Source organism: Xiphias gladius, chromosome 14, assembly GCF_016859285.1.
Source record: "Xiphias gladius isolate SHS-SW01 ecotype Sanya breed wild chromosome 14, ASM1685928v1, whole genome shotgun sequence".
Taxonomy (NCBI): Eukaryota; Metazoa; Chordata; class Actinopteri; order Istiophoriformes; family Xiphiidae; genus Xiphias; species Xiphias gladius.
In genome coordinates this window covers 1,224,931-1,241,034 of record NC_053413.1, presented here as the reverse complement: position 1 = coordinate 1,241,034, position 16,104 = coordinate 1,224,931, and the positions used below count along the sequence as shown (strand labels likewise).

Genomic DNA, 16,104 nt, shown 5'->3' with positions numbered 1-16,104 from the left:
GGTGTCTTTGCAATGGATTCTGTAGGCACTCCATTTTCCCCATTTTTCATTAAATGTCAATGAATTCTAAAAACGTGAGTCTTTCCATATCATATATCTGTTTAACGATATCCAGCCAGTTCCTCAGAGTAGGGGGATCCTCTTTACACCATTTCCTCCTGATTGCTTTCTTGGTTGCTGCTAAAACAACTTTTAAAAGGTATTGGTCCTCATGTTGTACATTTTTGTGCATTAGATTTTCTGTAGCACCACATAGGTTTTGGGTAATACGTAACCTAATATCATTGTAACTCTGCCCCCACATCATCCAAATATTTTTTCATTATCAAACATTCCCAGGATACATGAGTGCGATCTGCGTTTTTCTCAATACGCATCCTCCAACACAACAGTTGTGTGGATGAATATTTACTTCTAGTCTTACGAGTAATTAAAAATCTGACTATATTATTCCAACAGAATTCCTTCCATAGCCTGGAGCTGGTGGTTGTTTGTTATATCTTACATATATTGTATCAGTCATCTTTAGATATTTGTGTGTTTGAGTTGTATTTCCCATTTACTTCTAATGTACAGTGTAGAGGTTTCTTCTCGATACCAAAAATGTGACACCACAGTGTCACAATCACTACTTGGTTCACAAGGAAAATCTGGTTTTATCTCCTCAAAATAACCGCTGACTTCCGAATACTTAGAAAATTCGATTCTCCAAATCATATGCTTCCTTTCATTTTTGGACACTTTTAATTCTCTTGTTAATTATTGTACTAATTAGTGGGATCCCCCTGTGTGCCTATTGATTATATCTATGATCAATGGTCCCTGGTTTGAATTTGGAATTACAAACCATCCAACTGAGAACCTCCTTCTCCAAGTTAAATTTCTTAACCACTGTATACCAGACTTCCAGAATAAATATAATGATTGTATATAATGATACAAGCCTTTCTTAATTTTCCTTGAACATTTTCCTATTTGCAATCAAACTCTGGACCTGGCATCTGTCCACATTTAATTCAATATCTTTCCAACTTGTTGTAGATCTTGTATCACACCAATATACCAAAAAGGTTCTAGCTGTGCAGCATAATAATATTCTTTAAGATTTGGTAAGGCCATACCTCACCTATCTTTGGGAAGTTGAAAGATTGTGTATCTAATCATTGGCTTCTTTCCTTTCCAAATGAACCTTGAGATTTTTATATCCGGCTCCACCAACTGAGACAGAGGGATTGCCACTGGCAGAGACCGGAAATAAAGAATTCTCTGTAACACATTTATCTTCTTGAGCAAAAGAATATAAATGATTAATATTCTTCAGCTAAAAGCCAATGTAAGTGCTGACCATCTTTCCATATCTTTTGAATCTCCTGATGTATTTGCTTCATATAATGATTTGCTTCATATAATTTAGGTAATTTATTTGTAATGGTCAGTCGTCGATATTTTTCTTCTTTTTTTTTTGCATTCCATCTGAGAGCAAATGCTTGTTGGATTGCTTGTGTTGGGGAATGACTTATAGACAAAATCTTTGTTTTTTCTATGTTAAGCTTATAACCCTCATAGTAGTTATAAGATTCTAACAACTTCATTAGCTATGGGAGGCAGTTATTTGGCTGCTGTAAGTGGATCAGGAAATCACCTGTGAATAACCCAATTTTGTGTTCTATGCCTCTTATCTCCACCCCCACTTCATAGCTCCATCTTGTCTTATTGCTTGCGCCAAGGGCTCAATGAAAATCACAAAGAGGGTGGGGGACAGATAAGCAAGCCTGTCCTGTAGATCTCTCCAACTTATACCAATTTATAAGATTTTCTTTTATTTTTATTCTGTACACTGGTTCTTGGTGTAGTGTTTGAATGCAGTTGACTGAATCTTCATTTCTTCACAAAGACTTTTCTGCGTCTAAACTAATTAATATGGCACTTTCTCCCTCTCTCTGTACTTCCTCATTTATGTCCTTCTAATGTTATATTTTGTTCAGTATCCCTTGATAAAGCCTTATTGAGCCTAATTAATGAATTCTGACCTGAAAGACTCAAATCTTTTGGATACAATAGATGTATATATCTTATAGTCACGATTCAGTATTGATATTGGTCTATACATTTCACAGAGTTCTTTCTTCTTTCCTTCCTTGGGGATTTCTGTAATAATCACCTCTTTCCATTAGGGGGGAATATTGCCTTTTTTAATGTTTTGTTAAATGATGCTAATAGCAGTGGATTTAGTTCCTTTTTAAAGATTTTATACCATTCATAAGAAAAACCATCATCCAACCATTGAGAATATAGAATTTTATAGTAATTTTCAAAAGGACTTTTCTATCTCTTCTGGTTTGAATTAATATGTTGGATGTAGGAGCTCTCATTTTATGGACTACATTAAGCAGCTGTTTCTTCCTTATACGCCCGGCTAATATTTTTGTTGCTTTGGGTCCCCCTTCATAATAGGTTTGGTTCAGGGATCTAGTTCTCGTTCCATTACATTTCCAAATAATCTCATCTGTTTTTTTCTTTGCTGATTTAAATTGATGAAATATCTTTGGGGCATTTAGTTTTTTATTCTGTTGTTCTGAAATTCAGAGCCCCCCAGTCTTTTTCTGGCATAGTTCTACTCTAGCATTTTTGAGATATACTGTCTTAGAAATGAATTTTATACTTATAACTGCCTTCATAGTGTCCCAGAGAATAGTAGAGTCCACTTCACTTCACAGATAACTTCAAATGAAGCCTTAAAAAATGTTTACGAGAATGTGGGGATGCATAGACATTGTGCAGGATAACCATTCAATTTTCACAATCATCACAAAAAGAAATAAAGAAAAAAGTAAAAAAGAAGGATTTTCACTTTTTTCTTTATTTCTTTTTCTCTATCTTTTGTATTTGAGATTAAAATAGCTACCCATCTTTTACAACCCTTTCTAAATGAGCTATAGAATGTATTTTTGAATTCTAACTTTCTGAAGATGTCTCATGCAAATCTCCTGTATTTCTCCTTTTTCTTAACTTGGGTATTACTTTCCCCCTTTTCACTGGATTTTTCAACCTATTCACATTAAAGACACCATTTTAAGATAGTTATTTTTCATCCTGCCCTTTCCTTAAGTGGTCCTCTATCCTCCTGACACTTCTTACACTATGAATATTAGGAACTATTACACTAGACCTCAAGAATCCATGAAGAGATTAATTGAGGGCAACTGGATTTGGTTGAAAATCTTGGAGACTATTCACCTATTATCCAAGAGGCTTCTTCAGTAGTTATTCAGAGCTAAGTGTATCCCAACGTTCAATTTGGTCTGCTGCACTATTTCAGTCCAGTTGTTGGCGGTAATGTGCCTATAAGCTGGTTTCAGGACTGAAAGGAATCAACAAATACGAAGAGGTTGAAGTTCCAAAATACTGGATTCAGCAGGATTATTACTATCATCCAAACGTTACTCAACTATGACCGAACCCCTATAGATGGTTATTTCTCAAAATCAAATATCAATTCTTAGTGACACTACTCAGATTTATATTTCATATTTGGCACTGTCAACATAAATACTAAGTATCATATAGTTTTAACAATAATTTTAAAAATTCTTCAAAAATTTATCAGACAGAAAACTTTCAAAAAATTATGATTCTATGTCTTTTATTTACAGTAGACTTATGTGCTTCTAGATAACTTTATTTCATTGTTTTATTAATTGTATTATTCCTTCAGTTCCTGAATGTGGTTTATTTTTCACTGTCATCTGACTGTAACTGTAATAAACTATTGATCCTACTTTTTTTCATTATGTGGAAATTAGAGAAACAAAACATTTGAGCTTCATAGAGCCATGTCTTTGTACGAGGTGCAGGATATCCACATTAACTAGGTGTGTCCCAGAGAGCTCTGAGAAACATCCACGCTTTGCCTTAGAAGGTACTTGGGCACTGTGGCAATTAGTGAAAATACATCATACAAGTAGGCAGTTGACCACTTGAAATACCGCAAGTGTGGTTATTGGGATGGACCCAGAATTGGTTCCTCAGCATTAAATTGGCTACTGGCTATTCTGTTGGAAGCCAGCCAGGGTGCAAGGCCAACAAATCACCAGTGCCATCATATGATCAGAATTCAGCCAATAACATGAGTGCTAATCATGGTTGCTAATCTGTTTATAATGCCTTTATTTAAAAATAAGAACACAATGTTAAATCAAGACAAATTCATCCAAGATTAACACATGACACTTGTACCTTCCTCTGAAGGACCTAGTTAGCTTGATGAGCATTAACAGGATCATTTTAGCTGAATAACTTCATGTAGACAAGCTAAAAACTATTTATGAAAAACTAAAATAATAATAATAATAATAATATTCCAAAATGTTATGAATTACTGCCTGAACAGCATAACTACATTTTATTTTTTGATACCCAAGACCTCAAAATTTCAGTGAAAAAAAGCTACATTTTTCTGCTACATATAGTAGCTAGTTTGGTGGTCTCCGATAGAGTTTCCTGGAATGTCTGCAACCATATACAATCTGTTCATGATTGAGGAACAGTGAAGGTTTGAGAAGAAGCTAATGAGAAAAGCACAGCAGTTGCACTTGGCAAATTGTAGAAATGCTGCAACCACAAAGAAGACCATGCTCAGCCATTTAGGCTCCACAGGCTCTTTGTGACTGACACGTTACACAATATCATTCTGACAGACATTGTGTTTTGTCACCACCCCTGCTTAGCATGACTACATTTAAAAGGAAGCATACAAAAATATCAGTTATTTCAGTGCAATCTGAAATGCTCCCCTTTCTGTATGGAAGTATGTAATGTTCTCACTCTTTATATGTGTTACTAATCTTACCCCAATCCAATTGTCTTTCTGTTCTTTTATTTAAAAAAAAAACGTGGAATAAACATGGTTTCTTTCCTATTATTTTATTCAATATCATTTATTTATCCTATGATATACTTGTACTTTAAGTAGCCCAGGATTGTTGCTCAAGTGGTCATTTCTTATAAAATATGTCATGGTGAGGCACGGTTAACTCAGACATCCCATTTTAATAAAATCTTTAGAGTACATAGATGATATGTGCAAACTGTGATCACACTTACAGCCTAACAGTAGTTTGGAAAAATAATTTTTATCATATTTCATGATTTTGCTACAAAAGCAACACTTACCAGTCGATTGGCACCAAATTTTGCACACAGCCTCAATGGGGCATTATAAACTAGTGGACCAAGTTTCATGTTAATAGGAGTGATTGTTGTCAAGATATGTAGCTATTCCTGTTTTGACTGCAACCCATAGGAAATTGTTCCTTTATAACTTGCACATTTTTTGGATTATCAAAATTCTTTTAACGTCTTTTTATCATGAGAATCCATAGATTCTATGTGCAAAGTTTCATGCAGATTGGACTCACGCTGCTTTACATGCATGGCCCCCAGCCCCGTCATGCTTGGACAACTAATAATAATAATAATAACAATAATGATAAATATTATTAGTAGTAGTATTATTGTTGTTGTTGTTATTGTTGTTGTTGTTCTATAATTTTAGCATCAATAAACCTACCTTGCAGATCCAACAACAACCAACGGATGAAAGACACCTATGTGAATCTATTAAAATCTTACATGATTTAATTCATTTTACCCAGCCTTACAGTCTCTGTCATGTCAACCTAACCATTTATTTGAGCTTGTTGGGAATGTTATACAATCAAGGAGAAACCGTTGCTTGCTAGGCTGAGTTTAGGGCATAACAATTATTCAAGGACATTCCAATTCCTGGCTGGCCATTCTCACAAAATACTAGCTACTGACTATTACAGGAATGCCACAAACTGAAAAAAAAAGTGAGATTACTCAAAAGTAAGTAGCCAAGGAAAATGTAAACCTCGTGGTTCTGATATTAAACAGTGTTAAGAACTCCAGTGTACACCTGGGACAGGAGCAGTGAATTTATTTGGCAAATTGGCTCATAGGTTCTCATACAAAGAGGATGAGAAGCTATTAAAGCTATTACTTTAAAAAACCTCTGTAGTAGGTAGCTTCTGTGTAATAAAGTATAAAGCTATATTTCAGAGCTGAAGTGTCCGTAATCATGAGGTATGTAAGCTATAATGTGATCCCTGCTGGCTGAAAACAGATAAAGAGGAGGGAGGCTCAGATTTTCACAGCATAGTAAATCCATCTCTTAACTGGACTGCTACTGCCATCCTATGGAATTTTGACTAACTTTTAGATAAAAGATTTAATTTTGGTCAGACTTTGCCTGATGTTTCCTAACCAATCTCACCTTACATTAGTTGGGTTCAAGAGCTGACCTGTCTAATACTTTGGCTTAAGCTTTTATCCATCTTGGACTAAATTAATGCCGAGCAACAAAAGAGGATGTTAGCAGTATCTAGTTAAATAATTCTCTCATTACCTCACTCAGTTTTTGGTGAGCATATACAGTACTCATACAGCCTGGACTCTTTTTTGGTGATGCTGACTGAAATACTGTTTGCAACAGAACATTACAGGTTTTTATAATTGGGTATATGCATTTCTCAGTACTGAGTTTACTTTTTCAAAACCCTTCACACGGTCAGCATAACAGCAGTCAGTGGAGACTAAAGTGAATGACTTTTCATTGCTTTGACACAATATGCATTCAGTCATCCCATCTTTTAAATTTCATGAATTGTTTTCTCACTCAAACTCAACTACCACCAAAACTCTGTTTATTAACAGTCCATTTTACAGGTTTACAGATTACAGACTATTAATTGAAATGTGATAAACCAATTGAAAAAACTTTAATCATGTCAATTTATATGTGCAGCACAACATTTGACCAACAAAGGGCATAACTCAGTCAATAAATTTAACTTGTCTCAAATTTAAATAAATGAATTAAATAAATAATATGGTCTGATGTCCTCACAGGTAGCATGCCTTCTTCTATAACGTCTCCCTCTGACAACACCACGTGTTACTGTATATTTACGCAGCTTTCTTCTTTCATGAAGTATTCAGGAAGTATGCTAGCAATATAAAACTGAACAGACAGTTCAAGCGTTCCAGCTATAAAACTAAATTTGACAAATTGTCATAGCCATAACTAAAACTCAATAAACTATCTGTAATTCTATTTAAAAATGTCAGCCTCTTCAATAAATTACAATTTGCTCTATGTCTTCAGACTTTAAATGTTTGTAAAGACAGAATTTGCTGACAAATGTTAAGGTTTTGGGAATAAATTATAATCGGAACTAGCTTCTTGCACAATGACTGGACAATCTGGTACTCACTTTTTACATTGCCAGTCAGTGTGAAATTACTGTAGGCTACAGTAATTAAAACCCGTGAACTTCAAGAATTGAGATTTTATCTAGATTGAATATATTCCGGTTTATCTAAGAGGCAGTAGAAATCCTTACAAAGTGTAGGTATAGTCTGTTTATGAACATTATCAAATGCCGTTCTTATTCTTCAATTTGGCTTGGCGTCTCGACAGACAGTGCAAGCCTTTCAGAGTAGGACTGACGTTGAGCAGCCTGAAAGAGAAGAGAGGGAGGGAAAAGATGTGCCGAGGAGCTTACTATAAACTACCCGCACATTCAGCTGCCTCCTCATCCATCTTTCCCTTTGTCCACAGACAGCACCGCGAGCCATGGGCCCCCACCGTTATTCACCGAATAGCCTAGCCGCCGTTCAGAGCGAGACAGCCGTTGGAGCTGCAACACGTCCCTTCTACGGTGAGTACCGAGCCAGCTTGGACGGATGGCAGCTTCACTGCGGACAGTTTTAAACAATAGGATATAATTTTACGTCAGTGTTATGACCACAAGTTAAAATCCTATTGCATAATATAGCATTATAATCAGTGGTATAATAAAGCTAATTGGTGGACATTGTTATCTGCATTAGCTGTTTTTTTTTTTTTTTAAAACTGATTATAACCAAAACAGAAACCGCAGGCATTATTATAATCAGACAGGGGCTGGTTGTCATGACATTCTTTACTTTTGTAGATTTCTCCAAAACAGTTTAAAAAATAAGATTTGTGTCATTAGAAGGTATTAAAAGTGTTGGCTAAAATTTGGTATCTTTGTTTTATCCCGTGTTAACACTTTTTATCTTGCATAGACACCTTCACACTATCATATTGTGCTTGACTGCAGGCATGTTGTGGAAGATGATTGTTGACGTCCGTCATAATAATAATCGTCAGTAAACAATCCTTGTTAATTGCAGGTTTTCAAAAACAGCTACTGTATTTGTGTATTTTTGAATATTCTCTCACTTAATGCAGTGTTTTCTGCTTTGCTATTTTTCAGAGTTAAAGTTTAACGATTAGCATTTAAAAATGAAAAGAAAAACTGCGTCTATAAAAAATTGAATAATTGTTGTCAAAAATTCATAATACAAAATAATGCACAATTGTTTCATAGCTAAAAAATTAAACATTTCTGAGACCTCTACTTCATCAATATGATCAATACTTTCCTGAAAAACCTGTTGTATACAATCAAACACATGTCATCTGCACCCTGGTGGATTATTGTTATTATTATTATTATTATTAGTAGTAGTAGTAGTAGTAGTAGTAGTAGCAGACCTTTGAATGCTATATGGCTGCCTTCATGTAGTGACTCAAGTTTTTTTAAGGAAAATCTTGAAAAAGTTCCGGTAAGAATAAGATTTTATACTGTTACTAATATTTAAATATCAATATTTACTGTATTGAATCAACTTATAATTACTTCATATTTCATACCTTATTTTATAGTAAAGTCGTGCTGAAAATGTGTGTATTAAATATGAAATTATGATACAGCAGGTATAGAAGGTAACTAGCACAATGCAAAATAAACCATAAATCAAGCATTTATGGCAATTTATTTACCACAACAATGTGTATTTGAGAAACAACAAATATTGTTCATTGCATTTAGAACACTTGCAACAAAATTTATTTATTTTTTTTGTATTTTGTCAAAAGGTCCAATAAACACTTTTAAAAAATAGAATTTTCTGGCTATTATTTAATGAGTCAGGCTTCACAGGGCTAGGAGCTGTCCCTTGTTTCATTAGTAATTTAGTGACTGTGGATACTCAGCATCTTCTTTATTTAGAAAAATATAAAAGAAGTTTATTTTTGACATATAAAAACCACAATATTGATTTGAATCTCAAATATTTTATCTCCTCATTGAAATGACCATGTATGGACGCAGAAAACAAGGTAGACATTTGATAGAAAGATCATGCTGCATTGTTCCCTCTTATGGCTGTCTAAAGCACAGCCACAGTCCTCCATACAAGCTTTTGTAAATTTGTATTAAACTCAAAAACAAAAGCTAAAATTGTATTTTGCAAACAACCTTTATCCCCTGTGCTGTACTATGGTTTAAACTGATTTTCACTTTTTGTAAAGGGTGATTTAGTCTTGATTGACATAATCATTCCCATTGTAGTTAACAGTGACCATCTCAGAGGATGCTGTGTGATGTGGTCTTTAAAATGTCGCAGTTTTTGTCTGAACGTTTAGGATATTGTAGATGTCTCATGAGTAGTTTAAAAATAGCCAATGACAGCAATTCCAACGAAGGTGTTGGTGCTTTCTACTGAGCAGACGGTGGCTATTTTGGTCAGCAGCAGGATAAAGATTAGCTGAGTATTACTGTTCACTAATGCCACCAGCTGCCCTCAGGTCTATTGATTGGATAATTCTCTATCACCCTGTCTTCTTGAACAATAACTGCCTACTGTACCAGTTTTCCAAAAATGAATTTAAAATATGTTGAATTATAGTATTACACATTCATTTGAATTTGAAAGTGGTCTAAGACTTTTGAACCTCACTGTATATACTTTGCTTGTACAGATCTTTTAAGATGGCTGATGGAAATCAGCAGATGGATTTAATAGTAGGTTTTCATTTAAATTAATGATAAAATCACTTATATACTATCATAAAATACTGTGGTTGGTCCATTTGCTTATAGACAAAAAAAAACAGAGCCTGCTTGGAAGCTGGCAGACAACCTCCTTTTCAGATGGTATTGGTCTGCTTGTTTAGTCAGCGCCAGAGTTTCACTGACAGCTTTCACACCAGCCAAAATGGTTAAAAAATAATTTGTTTGAATCGAACCCAAGAGTTTAGGTGTGAAACCATCCTTAAACCAAAAGGTTTTGGGCAGTGAAAAACAGGAATATTAAATCAATAACATTATTACTTAATTTATTAAAAAGTATGCCATCCCTGTCAACCCATGACATACGGAGTGAAGTTGCAACACAACCCACTGTTTAGCAAGTTGTGTTGCAGGGTTGGACTTTAAGTAATCTGTGTCACTGCAAATGTTAATATGCACCTCTATTCACGAGGTGAACTCAGGGGTATTCACGGTGGTTAGTTTTACAGCATGGACGTATGAAAGACAAAGATACAGAATACAGCATGCTGTGACCTAAAAGAAGTTTGAAGTGAGTATGAAAATTTGATAGCTTCTCTGTAGTTTCTTAAAGACTTGAGACTTTCAGAATCATGTAAAAGTCTCCTGTCAATAGAGACAATGGAGACATTATTATATTTAATGACTTTAAAAAACTTCTACTCACACAGAGTTAGTATGAATGTAAAAAAGTACATTGCCGATGGGACCAGCACTTAGACTGTATTAAGATCATGTGTGTCTTCGTATTCTTGTTACTTTGATGGTTGAATTTAAAAACTCTTCAGATAATTCATCTCGGAGTAGAAAATAAAATACAAAAGGGAGAAAGTGTGTGAAGTAGAGAAGTGCCGACATAAGAAGTGGAATTAAACGTATAACATGTTGAGTAGATGTGAAAGTAGAGCGCAGTGGTGTGTAAAATGGAGAAAACTAACCAGATAAATGACTACGATGCTAGAAAAGAGTACAAACTACTTGAAAATTGAATCAAACCAAATTATAATAAATACTGGAGAAATTGCATATAAAAGACAAGAAGCTAGCAAAATGGATTGTAGAATAAATTACAATAGAGTGCTTTCCCTCGCATTAAGTTTGGCATTCCCTTGCATTATTTTGCATTACCTGATAAAATGTTCTCCAAACTTGTCCAAAACCAAAAAGAATTTCAGATAATATTCCCACTGTGACCTTTCAGGTGCTCTGTATAAATTCTATGAAATACAATAAAGTTACATAAAAAAGACAAGATAAGAAAAAATAATTGTTAGGTTAAAACACTTCAAGGATAGCAATATTGAAAAGATGTGTCTGAAGACTTCATTTAAAAGTGTCTGCAGATCTAGAATTCTTTAAACGCTCAGGCAGGCAGTCAGTTCCATAGTTCAGGCGCAACCTCAGGAATAACAAGCATGAGTCAGAGGATCTAAAGGACCTGGCACTTATTTCCTAACCATATCAGACAGATATGGTTAGGAAATAAGTGATAAAGAAATAAGTGATAAAGAAATAAGTGATAAAGATGGAGCAAAGCCATTCAGTGATTTAAAAACCAATGCCAGAATCTTAAAATGGTCAGAACATGTGCTGCTGCATTTTTTATGAGCAGTAACTGATCAATTTATTTTTATTATTTATTTAACAGGGACAATGCACAATACATTTATTGTACCAGGTATAGCTAAAAGCTAATAGCTTTCTTAAACCCACTCAGACTGGATGTGTTTTAATATTACTTACCCTGGGTAGTGATTTTAGTCCTTGTCTGGTGTGCATATGTTTACCTTCTTTTACCCCCCCATCCCATTGTAATTACAGCCACAATCAACTACTGTTTTTCTGTGAACTCGCTAGTCTTCCCACAATTTAAATCCCGTCACGTCCTTGGGTTTTAAAGTGGATCCCTTTTTTTTTCCGTGTAAAGTGCTGCTTGTCCTTCTACTGTTTTTTATCAGCTCAATGTGAAATTTGACTCTTTGAAAGTGGAGTAAATCAAAAATGTTTCTGCTAATTTGATAAACAGAAAGATGTGAACACCACCCAATAACAGAAAACACTAAAAAACAATCAAGTGAGCAAGACCCTGTAAAAGTTCATCAAATGGGCTTTTGTAATGTCAACTACACATAGGTACTTGTATTCTCTTTTGAGCCCTGTGTCTAGCCTATAATTGTTTACATTTTGGCTAATTGGCTAGGCAGGTCCTGTTTGCAATGTACCCATGGGTGTACAGGCGACTATTACTGGATTACCTTGATACTGTGGAAAACTTAAAAATGTGATGATTCTATGGAAAGTTCAGGAGTATTTATTGACGTTTATTCTCAATGGACATTGGATATAATGCTATCCTCAGGTAGTGTTAGTTACACTGGTTGATATCAACATGTGTTTCATGTCTGTGTGTTAAGAGTAATGACTTCTACGAAAAATATCAGTTTTGTTTTCAATTTCACCTCACGCAGTATATTGTTAGAGACCATACTTTGATTTCCTAATGGGTAATGCTGTAATGTTAATCCTGTCCGAATGGGGCTAGATGCAAGTGAACAGCTGTAAGTACATCAATTCACAGCTGGCACTAGAGTGCGTCTCCACATGCGTCTCAAGTGACCACTTATGACTGGATCTCATCTCCCTGCTCTATATGCAAATAAACACGTACATCAATTACGTTTGCTATCCACTTGTGATCACATCAACCAAGATGCATTTTAATGCCAGGTATGAACAGGGAGTAAAACAAACCAGAGAGAAGCGCTTTAAAATAGTCCTGACTGCTAGAGCCAAAAGCATGTTTTAACTTTTTCTTATCAACCTAGGAGGGAAATGGTCCGACACTGGTAATATTTCTTAAATGTTAAAGTCACAGTTCTAATGTGATACTCAAAATTCAGGTCAGTGGTTACACCAAGGTTTTTGAACTATTGCTTGGTCTACATCGGATCTCTGGAGCTCAGCCAGAGTGACCATCAGGTTCTTGGCCACCTCTCTTACCATCGCCCCCCCTGGTTGCTCAGTTTGGCTGGGTGGCCAGCTCTAGGAAAAGACATGGCTGTTCCAGACTTATTCCATTGAAGCATTATGGAGGCCACTGTGCCCTCAGGAACCTTCAATGCAGTAGAAAATTTTTTGTAGCATTCCCTAGATCTGTTCCTCGACACAATCCTGTCTCTGAGCTCTACAGGCAGTTCCTTCGACGTCATGGCTCCGTTTTTGTCCGGATATGCATTGCCATGTTTTGATTTAAGTTATGCAGACTTTCTTGACCCACTAAGTGACCTTATCACCTTTTTATAATAAACTGTTCAGACGTGCTCAGTGATTAACTTCTCACCCTGTAATGCAGGTGTCAAGAGTAACATACGCCAGACCTAGCAGTACCATCTTCAACATGGAGAAACTGGTTTTGTGATCCAGTAATACAATTAAAGGCAGGATTTTCATTATCACCCTTGTGGTCACCCAGCTGTGGAACTCTGAAAAGGGCAAACTAAATAAGGTGCCATAGACTAATGTTTTAATTCAAAAACCTTTAATTTGAAACTGCCCTCAGTTTGCAACTCAATAATAAACTAAGCGAACCTAAGTTTTATAGCCTACTTTAGTAAGTCTCAACCGGCACCACAATGTAGGCTAAACTTTACTTCTACTGCCTGTGAAAAGAGTTGATGTCATTTAGGACTCTGAATTGTTAATTTTTATGCCAAAGAGAAATTATTTATTCCCTACAATTCACAAACTTTATTTCACTACTGCTAAATTAAGTGATCAGTTCATTTTATCCCTCAAAGATCAATTTAATTCATTTGTTTGATTTTGACCCTCATTACTCTATTCAGTTGTTTATAGACAATTAGTGACAATAAATATCCTCATTTATCATTAAATTTTTGTCTTGTGTTGTGTATTGTAAGACTGATTAAGTGATGCGGGAAAAAAAATCTGTGATCTTTGCGAAAATGCATTCCAGAGTTTCTCTGAAGCTAATATGAAGTTTCAACAGTCTAGTTAGACTAATGAGGTAAGTATCTTCCAAAGTAACAATCTAAAAAATTAAACTGTGGAAGGTAGCCACATGATTTGGCTTGCTCTTTTGAGGTTGTAGTTTATTAGATGGTGTTGATGATGTGAAGAGGATGAAGGAGAATCCGCTGACATATAAAAGTTTATTACAAAGAAGTACAGCGTCAAAACAAGCATCTGCAGATCTGCTTGTGAGAGGGTGTGAAGCCAATGAACCACTCTGAAAATCAGCCTTGGTCACCTACTCTTAAATAGGGCAGTTGTTTTTCCTGAAAAACTTCGCTAACTGCTACAAAGCTACCTGACAATGCTTTGCTATCTTCTTATAGCTCCTTAAAAGAGCCCATGGATGCTGATTGTTGGGACATTTGTGGAGTCAGAGTATTTATTAAGCACTGAAATTTACATGACTTCAACTTTCCTGTCCTAGCTTGTTAGGGCACAAGCTAATTAAGGTTTGAGACCTTGGTAAAAGTTATCTGAGCGCTCAAATCTCTTGGTGCCCAAACTTTTGTATGGTGTTCCTTTCTTTCTTTTAACTCTGAAATTGTACAAAACAAAAATACACCAAACTTCCTTAAAATGTTGAAAAGAATGTTTCATCTTTAACTTTATGCCTTTAGTAGATCAGTTCATGTTCTGCTCACCTAAAAATTCATAGTAACAGAAATTTTGACCAGGGGTGCCCAAATGTTTTCATGCCACTGTATGTGTATGACATGTAACAAAGGTCCCCCAGCTGGAATCAAACTGTTGTGGTTATAACATTGTGGTTATGTGGAATGAGCTGTAACCAGCTGGCTACAAGGACACTCCCACTTGCTTTAACTTCATGCACAAGCCGATGGCTTCCATCTGTCTATGGGGTCTCACCCCTGAAAACAGATCTGAAAGAAGCTGAATTAACACATATAAACGCATGCACACACAGTAGTAGTGTACTGCTCTTGGATTCTGAAAGTACAATACTTGATTTGGGGGAGGGTGTGGAGGGATGAGAGAAAGATCTGAATTTCAAATTTCTCCCACTGTATATGTTACATAACATAGTTTGCATAGTTTTGTCAGCACAATGGTATTGTGTCTGTACAGTATCTGTTTGTGTGTGTGTGTTTGTGTGCGCGCATGTGTGTGATGAAGAAGGTGATGGAAAGGTTAAAAGATCCGTAGAGCTACAGCAGAGATACAGCTATACACAGTGCCAGTGCTTTGTGACTATACTTACAGAATTGTATTATTGCAACTTGAGAATTTGATTTACTGTGTCATCATAGAACTGAGGCTAATTTACAACCTCCCATTAAACAAACCTGAAGATTAAAGAGTCTATCACTGTGTCTGTCTGCTGTTTGGTGTTTGACAGTTGGTATAGCTTGCATCTACAAATCTCTGTAAAGCTGAAGAGAGCTGCAGATTCAGCTGATAATTCTCTGTAGGTTCACAACAATCAGTGACACCTTAGCTATAGTATGTATGTATTTTTTCTGATATTTTTTGTAGAAATATACTCCACAACATATCTTAATGTGGAGAGGTGATGTCAGAGGCTTCTTTGACCCAATCTCATTGAACAGTCAGGCAGCAGTGCAGAGATAATCCCTTCTAACGTGTCTGAGCAAGCCTCGCCCTTCTAACCAATCAGAGAAGGCCAAAGTCAGCTCAAGGTTGTCAATCAATAAGTAAACGCATTTCTGGTTCGCCCTCTGAATCTCATTCTAGCACTAGCCTGATTTCCTGAACTTGCATATGTTATATGTTTAAGCATTTTGGGGCAAGTCCAAGTCCAGTCCAAATAAAGTATTCAGTCGTGAATAGTAAGTCAGTTATAAATGTTTTGCTATAGTAGATATAGATTAATGTGACACAGTATTTGAGTATTTTACTTTCAAAGTAAAAGTCCTTCCGGTGCATATGCCTAATAAATAAATACTCACCACCTGCCTTATTCACTGTTTTTACACACACACATTTACCCAGTAAGTTTAGATCACCTTGGTAACCTATGCTGCATAGCTGACCATGGGGTTGTTCCAAGAAGCAGTTTTACGTAATTATCCAGATAACTTTACTTAGTAAGACCTGTATCACAAAGCAAGTTCAAATTACTCTGGCTCTCCTGGGGTTATCTGGC

The 16,104-nt window shown here is 35.7% G+C and overlaps 1 protein-coding gene across 1 annotated transcript in view; it reads left to right on the top strand.

The window, feature by feature from the left end:
* Nucleotides 1-7,657: 7,657 nt before the first annotated feature.
* Nucleotides 7,658-16,104, top strand: part of LOC120798900 (choline transporter-like protein 5-A) — a 51,531-nt gene continuing 43,084 nt past the window's right edge. The window contains exon 1 of the mRNA XM_040143692.1: nucleotides 7,658-7,742. Within this exon, the coding sequence (XP_039999626.1) occupies nucleotides 7,658-7,742 (85 nt within the window). The remainder of the gene's footprint in view (nucleotides 7,743-16,104) is intronic.